This window comes from Stenella coeruleoalba (genome assembly GCF_951394435.1).
Source record: "Stenella coeruleoalba genome assembly, chromosome: 15".
Classification (NCBI taxonomy): Eukaryota; Metazoa; Chordata; class Mammalia; order Artiodactyla; family Delphinidae; genus Stenella; species Stenella coeruleoalba.
Window position 1 is genome coordinate 42,775,693 of NC_137161.1, and position 20,538 is coordinate 42,796,230.

The 20,538-nt window shown below is 44.0% G+C and overlaps 1 protein-coding gene across 4 annotated transcripts in view; it reads right to left on the reverse strand.

Moving 5' to 3' along the window:
* The window catches only part of LOC307198911 (kinesin-like protein KIF16B), a 280,798-nt gene that overhangs the window by 125,844 nt on the left and 134,416 nt on the right, over window positions 1-20,538 (reverse strand). For all 4 annotated transcript variants that reach the window (XM_079946236.1, XM_079946235.1, XM_079946238.1 and 1 more), the window contains 2 exons: window positions 5,396-5,478; window positions 3,767-3,855 (listed from right to left, as the gene is read on the reverse strand). In XM_079946236.1, coding sequence (XP_079802362.1) covers window positions 3,767-3,855; window positions 5,396-5,478 — 172 coding nt within the window. The remainder of the gene's footprint in view (window positions 1-3,766; window positions 3,856-5,395; window positions 5,479-20,538) is intronic.

Sequence of the window (20,538 nt, forward strand, 5' to 3'; positions counted from 1 at the left end):
ATCTTTCTATACTTCCAAACACTACTTTCCAGATTGGAAATTCTTAAGAAAATGGAAAGAAAACAAAGACTGAAGAAAAACCACAATGAGGTACCACGTCACACTCATTAGGGCGGCCACTATCAAAAACAAAACAAAACAAAAGAAAAAACTAACAAGAAAAAAAACAGAAAATAACACGTATTGGTGAGGATGTGGAGGAACTGGAACCCTTGGGCGCTGTTAGTAGGAATGTAACAGGGCTGCACCTAAGACAGAAAACAGTGTGGCAGTTTCTCAAAAAAATTAAAAACGTAATTAGCATATGATCCAACAATCCCACTTCTGGGTATATACCCAAAGGAACTGAAAGCAGGGGCTCAAAACAGATATTTGTGCACCCGTGTTCAGAGCAGCATTATTCACAACTGCCAGAAGGTGGAAGCAGCCCATGTGTTCATCGAAGGATGAATGGATACATAAGATGTGATACATACATGCAATGGGATGTTATGCAACTTTAAAAAGGAAGAAACTCTGATACTTGCTACAACATGGATGAACTCTGAAGGCATTATGCTAAGTGAAAAAAGCTAGTCACGGGCTTTCCTGGTGGCGCAGTGGTTGAGAGTCCACCTGCCGATGCAGGGGACACGGGTTCGTGCCCCGTCGGTCCGGGAAGATCCCACATGCCGTGGAGCGGCTGGGCCCGTGAGCCATGGCCGCTGAGCCTGCACGTCCGGAGCCTGTGCTCCGCAACGGGAGAGGCCACAACAGTGAGAGGCTCGCGTACCACAAAAAAAAAAAAACAAACAAAAAAAAGCCAGTCACAAAAAGATAAATAATGTATGAATCCACTTATATGAGGTACCCAGAGCAGTCAAATTCAGAGACAGAAAATAGGATGGCGGTTGCCAGGGGTGAGGGGGAGGGGGGTTGGGATGTTACTGCTTAATGGGTACAGAGTTTCAGTTTTATAGGAAAAAAGTTCTGGAGGTTAGCTGCAACGATGTGAACGCACTTAACACTACTGTACACCTAAAAATGGTTAAGATGGGAAATTTCATGTTAAGTGTATCTTAGCACAATTTAAAAAAAAAGAGTGAAGAAATGAGTTAGCAAATGCTTATGAGTATAGAGAAAATAATTCTCTGTTGTATTTTGGGCCATACATTTTGTTCATAATCATAAATTCTAAACACACTAACCAGAACTTATAAAAACGTTACGTGTACACAGGTGCTGTGACTGTGCCAGCAGAACCTGAGCTGCCCTCTCTCCTGCTCCATCCTCCCAAACCCCAAAGCGCAGTTCCTCAAAGAACAGACATCTGTTTATCAAAGCAACCTGCTCACGCCCAGGCATGGCTTTCAGAGCGCCCCCCAGTCAGGCCCCAACCTGCGGAATCCTCTTATCACTTCCTAAGCTCAGCATGGCTGTGGCCAGCACTCACCTTGTTTGCTCATAAAATGTTCCTTCCCAGAACATCTCTCCAGGGGAAAACCTCTTCCTGCAAACATCTCAGGGCCCAGCACAGAATCCAGTTTTTTTTGTGAATCTTGAACAGAATTCTCAAGTAGAACAGAAGGGAGTGATTTGGGGTTCCTACCTGGCGGGCATCCAGGGCTGAATCTCTGGTTAGTGTTCTATCCACTTTGTTCTCTGAGATAAGGCATCTTTATAGACTTCTAACATCTTTATATTCTCAACTATGGAGAAGAAAGTGCTGGACCAGGGACTTAGGAGGGTTACTACTTAAGCCTCCTCACAGCCCTGCTATACCCTCCACACCACCCACCCCTTGCCATGGGCCCCGGCTATTTACCACAGGCTGCGCACTGCTACGGCAATGAGAGTCCACAGAAGAGGGGAGAACTGGGGACGATGTTATACAGGGGACAATGCCTGGTCTCCATAAGCGTGGAGGACAAGTGGGTTCCCGTTATTTAGGCTTATGGCACAGATCCCATGATGCTGGCTGGAGGTGATCTCAACATCAAGAAAGATTCTTTCTGAAAGTCTCTGGTTTTCTACATCACCCAACACATTACAAGGCATGGACACCGGAAGAGAATCCCTTCCAAGCACGTCAGTTTGCACCATTCCCTTCCCATTGGCCCTCCCAGGTCACAGGCTACTAATCCTGAATCATATAACTTCCATGACTTCACGCTAAGTGGGTTCACACCCATGTGTCCATTTTCTTAGGCAGAGAGAACACGGCACCTGACACTTATGGTCTCCCCTCGCCCTCAATAAATGCGCGTTGTCCTATTGAAGCATCTCAGCCCTAAGTTTCCATCTTGAGAAACTAACACACTCTGTGTGCAGGCGCCTTATTAGATTTAAGTAACAACTATTCAGCTAGTGTCCAAGCAGTGAACATACTTCTTTCAACATTCTTCCCGTTTATCGCGTGGCGCTTAATTTAGGCCAAGGATAGTTACACCTGTAACATCAAAAAAGGTAAAAACAGCCCAGCTTGGCTTTAATCCCGCTTTGTTTGGCCGAGTCGCTGGAGCACAGAACTTTACAAGGTGTCTGCTTCCCATAAATCAGAGGCAGCAACTTCTCTCCAATTCTGTTTTAATTCATGGGTAATCATTCTCTAGAGCAGGTGGCAAGTTGGGGGCGGGGCCTGGAGTCGGGGGAATGAAGGTATGATGAAGTATTAAGCCATTTGAATTTGAATTTGTACAAATGAGTAGTGCAAGGGTGGCAGATACGAAATGTGTCTGCTAACCGAAGCCAGATGAACAGGACGCAGCATCCAACCCATCCAGCACCCTCCCTTCAGCCGACCGCAGAGTGTTTCTCGTTGAATTCTCTGACAGCCTTGGCCTAAGTCTTCACTTTGTCACGAGGCCCTCTTCCCACCTTTTGCCTGAGGACCCCGAACATGAATTCGAGGTTATTCAACCAACTGCAGTGCCATTTGGAAACTGACTCGTGCACAGAAACACATTCCTTTGCATAATGTGTCATTTCCCACCATTTAGAACACCAATGCCCAGAGCAACTAGTGAAAATCCTTTTGCCCGCAAAGGGCACAAGTGTCTTACTAAAATTTCATTCTTAATCTGTCTGCTAAACATTCGTCAAGCAGCTTATGTGAATGACACTCTAGAATACAGAAATTAGTAAGATAAGCCTCTGACCTCGAAAAACTTCCAACCTAATAGGAAAGATACACTGACTGAACCCTCACCCCACCGCCAGCCCAGACTGCTCATCCCTGCCTCCCGCACCTCAGGAGCAAGTGCATCACCTGCCCAACTGTTTAAACCCGGAGCCTGGGAACCCGCCCTTCATTCCACGATGCTCCCATCACTATGGTGACCACCCAGACCCAAGCCACTGGTACCTCCCACCGGGAATAAGGAAGTGGCTTCCTAATAGTCTTCTATGCTACGTTCTCCAGATGACACACATCCTAATATTTGTAATAAATTTATCTTCATGTTCCTCTACTGCTTAAAGACCTCAAATGGTTAGAAAACTCCTTCCAGGGGCCTCCAAGGCCCCACGTCAGCTGCCCCCCGCCACCAGCCCTCCCTCCCCTCATCCTCTGCCGTGATTATAACTAAGTTAAAGGGTGTCCATACACAGCAAGGGCTGTAAAGGAACGTGGAAAATGACTACGGCTGATGTGATAAGGAGGCCTGACTGCAGAAGTTTTATTTTCTTTAACTGACTTCTTTTTTTAATTAATGACTTAAATGGAGTCGACACGACAAACACCACAACAGTGAAAACCCCAGGGGAGGCAACGCCGCAGTCCACTCACCCTGGGTTGTACAGCATGACGGCAGAGAGGTTCTCGCAGGACTTGGACAGGTCGGTCATGGACAAGCTGAGGGAGGACAGAAGGCCACTCTAAGAGCAGACACAGGGCAGAGCGGTTACCTCGGCAGCAAGGGAAGGCCGCGCTCTGTGCTCCCCACGCTCCACTGGGGAGAGGCAACGAGGCGCTCACGCCCCCCATCAGCCTGCACACAACTGGTCTCTCTGAGGATGCACGTCAGGGGTCAGGCCAGGGATCCGTCTGGAGCCCAAGCCCCACGCTAAGGCCAGCAGGGCCGCAGTGCGCTCGGGCGGGAACTGCACAGCCCTGTGGATCTCCTTGACCTGGCTGCTGCGTTCAAGTGGAGGGAAGGGGTCACGGCATCTGTGTCAACCCTGTCCCCTGGCAGGAGCAGTACTCACACTTGCTGAGTGACAAAGAGGGAGAGGGAGAGGTGGAGGGAGACCAAAAGAGCAACAGCCTAACCTGTTTGGCTTCCATGGAAAGTTTCCTAATATTTGTAGTAAATTTATCTTCACATTCCTCTACTGCTTAAATACCTCAAATGGTTAGAAAACAGTCAAACTCCTTCCAGGGGCCTCCAAGGCCCCACGTCAGCTGCCCCGCGCTGCCAGCCCTCCCTCCCCTCATCCTGTGTCGTGATTATAACTAAGTTAAAACCTGTTTCCTTCCCTCTCTTCCCTGCAACTCTGTCCTGAAAAGGGCCCTCCAGGGCGACTCTGGGCTGGAACAGACAATAGGCTTCACAGGCTGGAACCGGCAGCCCTGGAAACGGCTGGGGTTTGCGGCTTTCTCGTCATTCCGCATTTAAGGCACTGGCAACTCTGGGCAGCCCCAGCAAAAGCAGGCTGAGATGCGGGGCTGCAGCCCCGGCTGCCCGCTTGCTGGCCACGGGACAGGCCAGCCTCAGTTTCTCATCTCGATCATCTGTGATGTGGGTGTAATAACGGCCTCTGTGCACATAAACTGGTACATGTGGAGGTTCTGCACAGTGCCTGGCTCACAGAAAACTCAGCTGTGACTTAATTCCCTTCCTCAGTCTACAGTCAACACGGCGTCCTAGACAGGTTTCTCTCCCTTCCATTTCTTCCTGTCTCTTTCTGGTCCTCTGCCCACCTCCCTCATCCAGCACTTCAAGTGCCCTCTAGTCATCCCCATCCAAGCTGAAGCCTCTTCCCATCGTCCTAAGTTCACCCCCTCTCTGCTTCACACCCTCATCAAAAATCCAATTTACTGTGAATGAAAATAAAAAGTGAGCCAACTTTTGGATGAAAGTGATCCTGATATGGGGTTAACTCTTAAAACAGATGCTCTTGAGTGGAAGGTACTCTCCACTTAATGTGAAATGACGCCCATCTCCTTTCAGGGGATGCAGCGCTCAACAGGAGGGTCGAGACGCAGTGTCTCTCCTCCTGCTCTGGATCTCACTTGCTAGCCTATTTCACCAGGGAGCCATGCGCTGGGAAACAAACCCTCTAGAATCAATCCAGGCTATGGGCTGGTTCGTGCTCCAGAAAGTTAAACTGCTGGAACCAGGGTGGAGACCCCCTCTTCCCCGACCCCAGCCCCTCCCAGAGTGGAGTGAGCTACAGGAGATTCCACACTGCTCACCTTCCTCTTCTCCCTGAGCCTGGCGGCCTCCTTCGGATGGTTAAAGCGAAACATATTGGTTCTTCCCAGGAGTATCACGGCACCTAAGAACGCACAGAAACAGCAATGAGCTTACACTGAGCAACCTGGTTAGCTGGTGACATTCTAACATGGAATCCTGCAGCTGAGATGTGATTTCCAGTGTCCTACACAACAACAGAGTGAGGGGAGGCTTTCGTCGCAGAAGTCTGCTTACATAAGCCAATTCTAAATCTTCAAACGCTTTTATTTTTAGAGCCGAGTGTCACAATTCTCACGTTACCCAGGGCAGAAGTGAGGGATCTAAGCATGACAATATCGTAAGAGATTTAAAACTCAGTATACAGATAATTTGACTTTTGATTGTTGAAAAGAAAAACAGAAATCAGGTAACCAAAGAGATGTGAGAATATCAAGCAAAGCATATGGTCACCAATTTAGGAAATGTTTATTAATGCCGATAGAAGTAGAAACCTCAAAGGACAGTGCATTCAAATGAAAACACGGTGAAACTGTCAGAGCAGTAGGTTTTTAGTAATAGGGTCACTGTTACTAAAAACTCCCTCAGAATTCGACAGGAAAGAAAATGCGCATATGCAGTGACTATTTCCACGTAAAAACACGGCTTCTTGAGAAAACCCTGTTTAGACGACTACATTGGACACACAAGAACAGCTCCTTTGGACTGACTAGGGTCCTGCTTGTTCAGAAAATGATTGTACAAGGGGCAGAAGAATTCAGTGTAAATGCCCAAGGGTAACAAAATCATTAGGTGGGGAGGTAAATTTCAGCTTGATTAAGCAAACAGATGCGTTCTAAGACAGGAGCTGTCCCAAACTGGCATGGATGTCACAGAAGGCAGTGAGCTCCCTGTCACTGGAGGCATTTAGGAGATTTGCTTATCTTTTCTGGTCCCATTCGCACCTGAGAGTCAACCAAGCTTCAAAACAAACCACCCCCCACCCCCAAACCCCATGTTCAATCTTTGTCCTGAAAAAGAATGCAACTTATTTGTGAAGATAAGACATTCATCTAGAAGTCAACCACGACGGATCAAAGTGATGAGTGCAGGGTGCAGGAGGTGACACCAAGGACCTAAGCTGGGTCCCACAGGACAAGCGAGATGCTCCGTGTGAGGGTGACGAGGGGAGGGGCTGAGCCTGAGACAGGAGATGGACCTCCTGGGCTTGGAGAAAGGAGAGAGTCAGGTCCAGCCAAGATGCAGGGGACGTGAAACAGCAGCAGGAACCCGTATTGGACAGATGAGGGAGAGAGAGACCGTGAAGAACTAGCAGCCGGGATAAAGAATCTGCAACGAAGGTCAGAGAAAAAAATCAGCTCATGGATGTGTTTTGTGTGTCCCGCGCAGATGTAAAAAACAAAATCCTTCACTGTCAACGGTTAAAAATCTGTAGTTTTCACATAAAAGTCTGAGTTTCTGGCTTCCCTTCAAAAATTAGAAGATGTGGTATCAGTAGATCTGTGCTGTCACTGGGCTACTGTTGGCTGCCTCCTCTGGACAGGGCACGTGACCTCTAGTTGGGTACCAGCTCCACCTGGACCCTGCAGGTAATAGCAATACCCCACATGGCCACTCTGGAGCTTCAGACCCGCACATCCACCTGCCCATGTGACATACTGTCACGGATTCTCAAAGGAGCTTCAAATTCAATACGGTTAGAACCTAGCGGGTTTAGATCGTAACCACAGCGAGCAACCGAAGGGTTGGTTCTGATGGCTGTCATTTTTTAGCAGAAATGGAGTCAACATGAGAAGCAGCACACGTTTTTGGGAGACTCAGAAGGGCAGTAGCAGATATTATCCACCTACAGTCTGCTTATCCCCCTCATATAAAATTGCATTCGTATATTTCCCAATTATGGAAAGGCACCATTACCACAATGAAGAAAGGTGTTTCCCACATGCCTTTTATGACTAGGACTCAAAACTGTGTGCCACACTAAAGTCAAAAGTTAAGTAGCCACGTCCAGGATATATGTGTACTTAACGCTCTTAAAATGACATTAGAGATTAACAAGGCAATCTCATTTGAGGTGTTAATTATACCTAATCCAATTCTTTTTTTTTTTTCTGTTAATAAAATGCCCAGGCACACAAGTTGAAAATTGCTAAAATATGTTAATGGAAAAATAGGATAGTACTTCAGAGACATATTTCATATCATGTTAAATCACTGAAAAAAATCTTGCCACCCATGTATTGGCATGAAATACACATAAAAATCCCTTCGAGGAGTTATGAAAGAAAACAAAACTACCCATGACCCTTCCTTCTTTCCGTCCAAATAATGTGTATAAAGCACCTGGCACATAAAAGGGGCTCTGTTAAGGCTGGTGCCTTCTCTTTCCTCTATCGTATTCCTTTATGGACAAACCTACTGGCTTAAAAGATGTGCTTCATTTTTTCTTTTTCACATGCTGCGGCTGTGTGTCCATTCACTCAACAGATACTGAATGAACACTTACCGCGCTATGATAAGAACTGGGGGTGGGGATGCAGAGGTGAACGAGTGGGACACACACCTTGTCCTTAGGGAACTTGTGAACAAGCAGGAGGAAGAGGTCACTAACCAAACAAATAAATGCAAAGCTGCAACTGAAGGAGAGATACCCTGCCCCCGGCTCACGAGCATGCGAGAAGGGGGCTGGCTGCAGGGGAGGTTAGGGAACGATGCCGTGAAGGAGGTGGTGCTTAAGACAAGCTCTTGCGGGGGGCGGGGGGCATATCCAACAGACTGTGACAGGAAGAAGTGATAATGATGATGAGGGATGGGAGACACGGCAGAGGAAACCAGGGGGAGCGCTGCACAAGGTGAAGCTGGAGAGAGAGGGGAGGACGGAGCATGTAGAGTTGCTCGGGATACAGTAAAGCATCTTGTATTTCACGTAGGGGCAACAGCAAGACCCTGAAGGGCTTTGCGCAACAGCAGCATCACACAATCAGACGTGAGTTTCAGGAAGATCATTTTTTCTACTGTTTGAAGAATGTACCAGAGGGCGAGAGGAAATGTAGATAAACAAGGTAAGAGATTACTGCAGTGGTCCAGGTCAAACATGATGGCGGCTCAGAACTGGAAGGGAGGGGTAAGAGGTCAATAAACAGATCCAGAAGATACTTGGGAGATAAGCTCACCAGGATTCATGATGGGCCAGATAGGGGGACCGGGGAGGTGAAGAAGATGCTCCTGGGCTTTGCTGTAACTAGTTGGATGGGGACCTGTTCACACTGACTGAGAACACTGGAAAAGGACCAAAATCAGGTTGGGGGAGAAATCTTGAGTTTGGTTTTACACATAATGGATTTGAGATGCCTTTTGCAGATAGAAATATGGAGCTGAAGCTCCAGAAGAAACGCCTAGGAGATCTCTCAATCCATCTGTCCATCTACCAACCTACCCACTTTCCTACCGACTTTACTCTCTATTATATATATATATATATGCATAGTTTTTGATAATTTGGTGCTCTGTGATGAGAAGATATGGTGCTGAAATAAAGCATATTTTGTTTAAGATGTTCTCCTGATGTTGGCAAGCATACTTTTGAAAGAACGCCTGGTTCTTATCAAGTATATTCTGTTAAATGATCAAAATGAAGAAATCTAGAAAGTTGGAGGATTAAGAATTGCTTATTAATCCTGATGGTAATTAAAAAAAAGTTTATAGATGAACTATATACCTCAAAATATAGAGACAGACATACATACATATGTATGTGTACATATCTACCTAAGATCCATGTGTATATACACATATACACACACATCTCTACAGATATCAGGTAGAGATGTATACATATATATGTGCATATACGTGTGTGTGCGTGAGAATGTGGTATCTCTATATACATCTGAGAGTCATCTCTAATAAAGGAAGCCACAGGTGTGGGAAAGAGGAGAGAACAGAGAGGTGGGAGAAAAGATGGCCCACCCAACACTGGGCACCTTGAGGAGCTTGGCTTTTAATGGCTCAAGGAGAGGAAGATGAACCTGCAAAGGAAACAGAGAAGGACCCTCAGAGGGGGAGAAGGAAAACCTCAGAAGCCCAGGGAAAGTGCAGTTGAGGTCTCCTGAGTGTGGACAACTCATTCAAGAAGTTTGTGTACTCTGCTGTACACCTGATACTAACACAATATTGTGAGTCAACTACACTTCAATAAAAAACAGAAGAAGAAAAAGAAGTCTGTTTATGAAGAGAAAGACAGAGCTGGTAGTAGCTGGAGCTGGGAGTTGACAGACCCTGTGGGATATTTTGTGGTATTTTTGTTTAAAGGAGACTTCTGAGTATATTTAAAAAGCAAAAAGCTGAAGGGGAAAAGGCAGTGAATGAATGAATGAGAGTGAGTGACGGTACAAGGCCTTCGGAAGAGACCCAGCTCATGTGTCCTGCCTGACGGGGTAAGCCCTCCAGGGCTCAGCTCCCTCACCAAGTCTTCAATGCCTTCCTTCCAGATCTTAAATTCTCCTTAACTATGAGCGACTCCCTGATCTGAGGTTAATGTGATTAATCACAGCACATGGACTTTCTGTGATGCACTTAATTTGTCATTTTTAGAGTATATCTAAACCTCCTTGAAATATATGATGGCATCTTTGAGATCACTTGAGAGCCTGTTAAATACTTGAGGACAGACAAATTCCAGACGATCTTAGAAGGGGATGGAGGGGAAACGATATTATAAAAAGGTAGACAAAGGCACTTGGTAACAACAAAAAAAAGCTTCACTTAAGTCTCTGTGAATGAAACCACTGATTTTCTATTTTAATATTTCAGGCACACTGAAAAAAAATTAAACATGTAAAGATTTCTAGTGATTTCTAAGGAGTGTAGGGATAATAATCATTAATATCACTATTAATTACGGTCCTCAAATTTTATGTGAGATTTTCTAATTCTGCTACTGCACGAATAAAAATCAACTGTTTTAGGGCTTCCCTGGTGGTGCAGTGGTTGAGAGTCCGCCTGCCGATGCAGGGGACGCGGGTTCGTGCCCCGGTCCGGGAAGATCCCACATGCCGCAGAGCGGCTGGGCCCGTGAGCCATGGCCGCTGAGCCTGCGCGCCCGGAGCCTGTGCTCCGCAACGGGAGAGGCCACAACAGTGAGAGGCCCACGTACCGCAAAAACAAAAACAAAAATCAACTGTTTTAAATTAAATGTTGTCATATGAATATTTCTGAGGTGATGATGTTTGAATTATTTCATTCTGAGTTACCATTAATATGAACATATAAAACAGCTGTATTCCCAAAAGGGTATGATGCAATGTAATACGAGCTTACAGGCCAAAAGCCAGGAGGCCTTCAGAAATTCTGCTTCAGGGCTCCACATTCTGAATTTAATCATACATTAGAAAGGCCCTCCTCTACGCCCCACCACACACACACACACAGACAGGATATATAACGCATTGCTAAACCATGCTCAGTGAAAGAGAGGTTTTCATTTTAGATACAACAGTCAGAAAAGCGAAGCTCCGTCCAGAAAAATGTTCTGGAATGGTATCGCATGAGAAGTTGGGTGAGGCAGAATGGGTGAAGCTCTTATTTCGTTTCCTAGTTCAAGCAAAAAGAAACTTGCTTTGTGTATGATAATTTCAAGTCGTATAAAAGGCCTTAAAGATATTTATACTAAAATAAGTTATGATAGTGGCACCATCTGGGGGCCCTGATAGAGTCTAATTTCCACTAACATATGCCAATACTTAAGAACAGATTATGTAATATGTTCTAGGGCCTTGGACCCTTGTGACATTGGCTTTTAAGACACTTGAACTGTAGTAATTTTTCTCTATCTCAAAATGGCTTTGGGCAGCGAGATGGGGATTTAAGATCTGACACGGCGCTTGTGGTGGGTATGAAAATTTCACACGAATACTAACGGATTCAAACAGGTCACATGGCTTGGGGCTGACAGCGGGTTCAGGTGAGTGACAGGCACTCGGCATCAAAGGTAGCAGGTATAAAGCATGCCATCAGATCGCCTGTTAATATTTGTGAAGGATGAAAGTGCACGTGACACCTTACCAAAAAGCCACCTAGGCCCTGTCCTCTCCTTTTCAATGTTTATAATTCAAATGTGGACTTGCAATATCCTGCTTCAGATAAACCACTTAAACCCTTGTTGACTTCTGGCAAAGTAAAAATTGCCCAATTAGAATCTGGGACGCCAGAGAAGAAAGAAAATTGATTTTCAATCTTTGTTATTGAGATTTCCAGCCAAATAATCAACAAGAATCATTTGCCCAACTGTGTGCATGGGCTAAGTGTGGAGCTCTATAAAATTTCAAGATGCTCCAGTCCCATCCCCCCAAAGAAATTTTTAGGGGTGTGTGTGTGTGTGTGTGTGTGTGGGGGTGGGTGTGGGTGTAGGGTGAGCTCAATTTTTTCTTCTTAAAGCCTCAGGGGAGATACAAAAAGAGTATACGGAGCAGCTCTCATCCTTCCGAAAGACAATGGATTGAGTACAAGAGATAATTACAGGATGATTCCAGACAGCAGACAATGAAATGTTAAATTTTAAGGTACTGAATAGAAGGCATTACACTAACTGGTCAAACTATTAGCACAGTCATCCCTCATAGGGGATGGTTCCAGGACGCCCACAGGAAGACCAAAATCGAGGGATGCTCAAGTCCCTTGTATAAAATGGCCTAGTATTTGCACATAACCTACACAATCCTCCTTACTTATAATACCTAATATAATGTAAATGCTATGTAAATAGCTGCAAATACAATGTAAATGCTAGAGCACGGAAAATTCAAGTTTTGCTTTCTGGAACTCTCTGGAAATTTTTCCCTGAATATTTTCAACCTGCAGTTGGTTGAATTCACTGGGATGTGGAGCCACACATATGGAGGGCTGACTGTAACTCTCTTTCCGTTGGTACCTAGTAGCTCATATTCTTTGTTACTAACAATACTACTCATTCCATTAGTAACAATCTCAACTATTCAGCCTTGCCTCCCACAGGCTGTCCACATCCCATCCTTCCCTCCAAAATGCCTCCCTTGCTCCCCTCTCCCTAAGCACCAAGAGTCTCCTACCTTCATCAACTCCTTCTCTTTACGGACCACCCCCAAGCCTCCCCAGGCTATAAAAACACTGTGCTGTCCTTCACCTCTGCAACCACATGACTAATCTGCTGAAGGGTGAGCACATCCCACAGAACATCCACGCCACCAGTCTGGGATCTGGGAGCCGGACAAACCTGCCAAGATTCAGCAGCCAATGCTACTTGGTCTCCTGCTGCTCCTGCCCCCCACCTCACCCACTTTCCAGCCTTTAGATAATTCTGTATCTAAGTCACTTTTTTCCATGGACCATTATGACAAATACATTCATTCATTTTGGAACTCGGCTTTGGGTAAATCTCTCCTTTCTCATCAGTCTGAAGCCACGCTGTGGGAGAAGTTTTGGTTCTGCCCGAGATGGGACAGCATCGTCCACCTGCCTCTCCCTCTGAATGCAGCTACACCTGAGAGCCTGGACAGAACACGTGCAGCAGCTACTTGAGGGGTCTGAAAACAAACAGAAGCGGGTGGATTGAAAGCGACCAGGACCTAAAGCACCACTGACCAATGATGAATTTACCATTGTTTCCCTCCAGTGTCCCCGGCTTCATCTGGGAAGAAACCCAAAAGTTGACATTAGTGTGAAAGAGAACTCCAGGAGAAGCTTCTAGTTTTGGTTCCAGGAGGAGGGAGAGGGTCCCCTAGCAGCAATAGTGGCGGCAGCAGGGGGTCCACAGATGCCTAAATCTGGGAGGCAGGGGAAAGTCTCTCTCCAATCCCAGAAGCTGTGGACCCAGGAGGGTAGGGCAGATACCAGTTGTTTTATTGTTCTCCCCTCTGTCCTCTCACTGCTCGGCCCGGACATGGGCACAAGCACAGGAAGAACATGAAAGAGTGGTATAAATAAAGCTATATATATTTATATACTTTATAAATAAAGTATAAAGACGTCTAGCTGGAGGGCAGAAAAGGAAAGACCCAAGGAAACAGAAAGTACTTGAGAGATGGTGTAGAGGGAGAAGTTCAGGAAGGCAACCTCATGGAATTGTGTATGAATTCCTGGGCCACCCCCAACGGTGCACACATGGAGCTGACCCCCAGCAGCACACGGAGAATTTCAGAGTTAAACCAAGAGCCAGAACACGTCTCAGCTCCCAGGCTGGCCGGTGGATGGCACACACATAGGACAGACTGGAATAGCACCACAAAGGCTTGGAAAACTGAATGGGCCTTGGAACTGGAATCACGACCCACAGACTGATTCTCACTTATGGTCTAAATCCGACCAGGTCAACTGCCTGCTAAAACAAAGAGGCAAAAATCAACATTTCCCATGGAACTGAAACAAGACCCTGAGTCTTACAATATAATATAGATATGTCCAAAATGCAATTCAATATTACTCAGCATATAAAGAACTGGAAAAAAAATCTCAACTTGCATAGCAAAACACAAACAACAGATGTTAATGCTGAGATCACAGAGATGTTGTACTTATTTGATAAAGACTTTGAATCAGCTATTATAAAATTGTTCAAACAATTTATCCTATAGGATGCCCTGAAAAATGTGTGTGAGGGGGTAGGGTAGGATCAGGGGAGAATGCCTAGATGAAAAAAGATAAGCAAAAAATGTTAATAATTATTGAAATTGGGTGATGGGCACATGGAGGTTAATTATAATATTCTGTATTTTGTATGTGTTTGAAATTTTCCATAATAAAAAACTTTTAGTTTTCTATATCAGATGACTTAGAAATAAAAATGATGGGCCCTAAAAAAAAACAAAAACAAAAAAGAGGTCAAACATGGGTGAACACTCTTGAAAAATAAGAAGTTTCAACAAAGAAATAAAGTATACAAAAAAGAATCAAATATTACAACTGAAAAACACAGTAATCAAAATTTTAAAAACTCATTGGATGGGCTCAATAGCAGAATGGAGATGACAGAGAAAAGAAAACAACAGATCAGTTGAAATGATCTCATCTGAAAAGCGAAGAGGAAAAAAGTTTACAGAAAGGTAAAAATAAGTAATTAGAGCCTCAGGGATCTGTGGGACAATACTATAATATTAAACATTCATGTAACCAGAGTCCCAGAAAGAGAGATGAACGAGTATAGTGCAGAAAAACAATTTTTAAACAAATAATGGCTAAGAACTTCTCAAATCTGGAGAAAGATAGAAACGTACAGATTCAAGAAGCCCATTAACACCAAACAGGTAAACTCCAAGATATCCACACCAAGACACACTGTAAAGTCACCCTATGGGGATGTCGAGCTAAAAATGAAATTTAAAAAGGAGTGAGAGATCATGAAAATTAGATGTAATGATTCAAACAGGAGATGAAAGGGGTTTAAAGAAACTGACAAATGGTTGTCTCCTGCGCCAAAGTCTGGGGCAAGAATTTGTGGTTAGCCTTGGTCCTCATACTGACATGTTCTGATACAGGTGCATCAGAATCACCTGCAGGATTTATTTTATTAAAAAAAACCCCAAAACTAGATTGCTGGGCCCACCCCCAGATTTTCTGATTTGGCGGGTCAAGGATGCGGCTTGGCAATTTGCATTTTTTTTTTTTTTTTTTTGCGGTACGCGGGCCTCTCACTGTTGTGGCCTCTCCCGTTGTGGAGCACAGGCTCCAGACGTGCAGGCTCAGTGGCCATGGCACACGGGCCTAGCCGCTCCACGGCATGTGGGATCTTCCCAGACCGGGGCACGAACCCGTGTCCCCTACATTGGCAGGTGGACTCTCAACCACTGCGCCACCAGGGAAGCCCGAGAAACAGTTTTAAGATGGAATTGTATAGTAATACAATCCTACCTTAAGAAACAAGAAAAATCTCAAACAACTAACTTTACACCTAAAGGCACTGGAGAAGAACAAACAAAACCCACAATTAGTAGAAGGAAACAAATCATAAAGATCAGGGCAGAAATAAATGAAACAGAAACAAAGAAAACAACAGCAAAGATCAATAAAACTAAAAGCTGGTTCTTTGAGAAGATAAACAAAATTGATAAACCATTAGCCAGACTCAAGAAAAAGAGGGAGAGGACTCAAATTAATAAAAGTAGAAATAAGAAAGGAGAAGTTACAACGGACACTGAAGAAATACAAAGCATCATAAGAGGCTACTACAAGCAACTCTATTCCAATAAAATGGACAACCTGGAAGAAATGGACAAATTCTTAGGAAGGTACAACCTTCCAAGATGGAACCAGGAAGAAACAGAAAATATGAACAGACCAATCACAAATAATGAAACTGAAACTGTGATTAAAAATCTTCCAACAAACAAAAGTCCAGGACCAGATGGCTTCACAGGTGCATTCTATCAAACAATTAGAGAAGAGCTAACACCCATCCTTCTCAAACTCTTCCAAAAAACTGCAGAGGAAGGAACACTCCCAAACATATTCTACAAGGCAGGCCAACATCACCCTGATACCAAAACCAGACAAAGATACTACAAAAAAACAAAATAACAGACCAATATCAGTGATGAATACAGATGCAAAAATCCTCAACAAACTACTAGCAAACAGAATACAGCAATACATTAAAAGGATCATACACCATGATCAAGTGGTATTTTTCCCAGCAATGCAAGGATTCTTCAATATATGCAAATCAATCAGTGAGATACACCATATTAACTAACTGAAGAATAAGAGACATATGATCATCTCAATAGATGCAGGAAAGCTTTTGACAAAATTTGACACCCATTTATGATAAAAACTCTCCAAAAAGTGGGCACAGAGGGAACCTACCTCAACATAATAAAGGCCATATATGACAAACCCACAGCAAACATCATTCTCAGTGGTGAAAAACTGAAAGCATTTCCTCTAAGATCAGGAACAACACAGGGATGTTCAACTCTCGCCACTCTTATTCAACACAGTTTTGGAAGTCCTAGCCACGGCAATCAGAGAAGTAAAAGAAATAAAAGGAAAACATATTAGAAAGGAAGAAGTAAGACTGTCACTGTTTGCAGATGACGTGATACTATACATAGAGTATCCTAAAGATATCACCAGAAAACTACTAGAGCTAATCAATAAATTTGGTAAAGTTGCAGGATACAAAATGCACAGAAATCTCTTGTATTCCTATACACTAACAACGAAAGATAAGAAAGAGAAATTAGGGAAAAATCCCATTCACCACTGCAACAAAAAGAATAAAATACCTAGGAATAAACCTACCTAAGGAGGTAAAAGACCTGTACTCAGAAAACTATAAGACACTGATGAAAGAAATCAAAGATGACACAAACAGATGGAGAGATATACCATGCTCTTGGATTGGAAGAATCAATACTGTGAAAATGACTATACTACCCAAAGCAATCTACAGATTCAATGCAATCTCTATCAAATTACCAATGGCATTTTTTATGGAACCACAACAAAAAGTCTTAAAATTTGTACAGAGACACAAAAGACCCCGAATAGCCAAAGCAATTTTGAGGGAAAAAAACAGAGCTGGAGGATCAGACTCCCTGACTTGAGACTATACTACAAAGCTACAGTAATCAAGACAATATGGTACTGACACAAAAACAGAAATATAGATCAATGGAACAGGAGGGAAAGCCCGAAGATAAGCCCACACACATATGGTGAACTAATCTATGACAAAGGAGGCAAGGATATACAATGGAGAAAAGACAGCCTCTTCAATAAGTGGCGCTGGGAAAACTGGACAGCTACATGTAAAAGAATGAAATTGGGCTTCCCTGGTGGCGCAGTGGTTGAGAGTCTGCCTGCCGATGCAGGGGATGCAGGTTTGTGCCCCGGTCCGGGAGGATCCCACATGCTGCGGAGCGGCTGGGCCCTTGAGCCACGGCCACTGAGCCTGAGCGTCCGGAGCCTGTGCTCCGCAACGGGAGAGGTAACAACAGTGAGAGGCCCGCATACCACAAAAAAAAAAAAAGAAGAAATTAGAACACTCTCTAACACCACACACAAAAATAAACTCAAAATGGATTAAAGACCTAAATGTAAGACCAGACACCATAAAACTCTTACAGGAAAACATAGGAAGCACATTCTTTGACATAAATCGCAGCAAGATGTTTTCTGACGCACCTCCTAGAGGAATGAAAACAAAAATAAACAAATAGGACCTAATGAAACTTAAAAGCTTTTGCACAGCAAAGGAAACCATAAACAAGATGAAAAGGCAACCCTCAGAATAGGAGAAAATATTTGCAAACGAATCAATGGACAAAGGATTCATCTCCAAAATATATAAACAGCTCACAAAGCTCAATATTAAAAAAACAAACAACCCAATCAAAAAATGGGCAGAAGACCTAAATAGACATTTCTCGAAAGAAGACATACAGATGGCCAAGAGGCACATGAAAAGCTGCTCAACATCACTAATCGTTAGACAAATGCAAATCAAAACTACAATGAGGTATCACCTCATACCAGTCAGAATGGCCATCATCAAAAAATCTACAAACAATAAATGCTGGAGAGGGTGTGGAGAAAAGGGAACCCTCTTGCACTGTTGCTGGGAATGTAAATTGATACAACCACTATGGAGAACACTATGGAGGTTCCTTAGAAAACTAAAAAGAGAACTAGCATACGACCCAGCAATCCCACTACTGGGCATATACTCTGAGAAGACCACAATACAAAAAGAGACATGAACCACAATGTGTACTGCAGCTCTATTTACAATAGCCAGGACATGGAAGCAACCTAAGTGTCCATCGACAGATGAATGGATAAAGAAGATGTGGCACATATATACAATGGGATATTACTCAGCCATAAAATGAAATGAAACTGAGTAATTTGTAGTGAGGTGGATGGACTTAGAGTCTGTCATACAGAGTAAAGTAAGTCAGAAAGAGAAAAACAAATACCGTATGCTAACACATATATATGGAGTCTACAAAAAAAAAAATGGTTATGAAGAAACTAGAGGCAAGACGGGAATAAAGACATAGACCTACTAGAGAATGGACTTGAGGATATGGGGAGGGGGAAAGGTAAGCTGGGATAAAGTGACAAAGTGGCATAGACATATATACACTACCAAAGGTAAAATAGATAGCTAGTGGGAAGCAGCCACATAGCACAGGGAGATCAGCTCAATGCTTTGTGACAACCTAGAGGGGTGGGACAGGGAGGGTAGGAGGGAGATGCAAGAGGCAGGGTATATGAGGATATATGTATGCATATAGCTGATTCACTTTGTTTTTTGTACAGCAGAAACTAACACAACAATGTAAAGCAATTATACTCCAATAAAGATATTAAAAAAAAAAAAAAAAACACATGCCCCCAATGTTCATTGCAGCACTATTTACAATAGCCAGCTCATGGAAGCAACCTAAATGTCCATCAACAGATGAATGGATAAAGAAGATGTGGTACCTATATACTATGGAATATTACTCAGCCATAAAAAGGAACAAAATTGGGTCATTTGTAGACACGTGGATGCACCTAGAGACTGTCATACAGAGTGAAGTAAGTCAGAAAGAGAAAAACAAATACAATACACTAACGCATATATGTGGAATCTAGAAAAATGGTACAGATGAACTGGTTTGCAAGGGAGAAATAGAGACACAGATGTAGAGAACAAACGTATGGACACCAAGGGGGAAAAGTAGGGGGGAGGGTGGTGGTGGTGGGATGAACTGGGAGATTGGGATTGACAATATATATACTAATATGTATAAAATAGATGACTAGTAAGAACCTGCTGTATAAAAAAAAGAAAAAAGAAAAAAAGAAGTTCTTGGGCTTCCCATGGCTCAGTGGTTAAGAATCTGCCTGCCAATGCAAGGGACACGGGTTCGAGCCCTGGTCCAGGTAGATCCCACATGCCATGGAGCAACTAAGCCCATGCGCCACAACTACTGAACCCATGCTCTAGAACCCACAAGCCACAACTACTGGGCCTGCGTGCCACAACTACTGGAGCCCATGCACTCTAAGGCCCGTGGTCCACAACAAGAGAAGCCACCGCAATGAGAAGCCCACACACCACGACGAAGAGTAGAGAAAGCCCACGCCGGCATCAACAAAGACCCAATACAGCCATAAATAAATAAATAAATAAATAGTTTTAAGTTCTTGCAAATATTCCATAATACTGAAATTATTTCAAAAGAAAAAAAGACATGATACCAGATCCTGTATGTATAACTATTCATAAAAAGAATGTAAACAAAGTAATAAAATTATTAAAAGAAGCTACTGTGTTAAGGTTTTGCGTTTGAAGAGCACATTTTGAACTTCACAAATTCCTTTAAAGTCTTATTTCCGTAACAGCAGCAACTTTTAAGTCAATATATAGATGTTTAATTCAACAAGACAACAGGCATTTTATAAAGAAGTTCTCCAGGGCTTCCCTGGTGGTGCAGTGGTTAAGAATCCACCTGCCGGGGCTTCCCTGGTGGCGCAGTGGTTGAGAGTCCACCTGCCGATGCAGGCGACACGGGTTTGTGCCCCGGTCCAGGAAGATCCCGCATGCCGCGGAGCGCCTAGGCCTGTGAGCCATGGCCGCTGAGCCTGTGCGTCCGGAGCCCGTGCTCCGCAACGCGAGAGGCCACAACAGTGAGAGGCCCGCGTACCGAAAAAAAAAAAAAAAAAAGAAGAAGCCGCCTGCCAATGCAGGGGTCAACAGTTTGAGCCCTGGTCCAGGAAGATCCCACATGCCACAGAGCAACTAAGCTCGTGCACCACAACTACTGAGCCTGCGCTCTAGAGCCCGCCAGCCACAACCACTGAAGCCCGTGCACCTAGAGCCCGTGCTCCGTAACAAGAGAAGCCACCGCAATAAGAAGCCCGCGCATCGCAACGAAGAGTAGCCCCCGCTCGCCGCAACTAGAGAGAAGCCCGCGCACAGCAACAGAGACCCAATGCAGCCAAAAATAAAAAATTAATTAATTAATTAAAAAAAAAGAAAAAGAAGTTCTCCAGCAAAAGAGAAAACAGCCTAATGAAGCAAACAGTCTTCATCCTTCTTACACCTAAAGTGTAATTAATTCTAAGATGCACGTGTTCCCCCATTACCTAACCAACCTGTTTTCTAGAAACAACACAT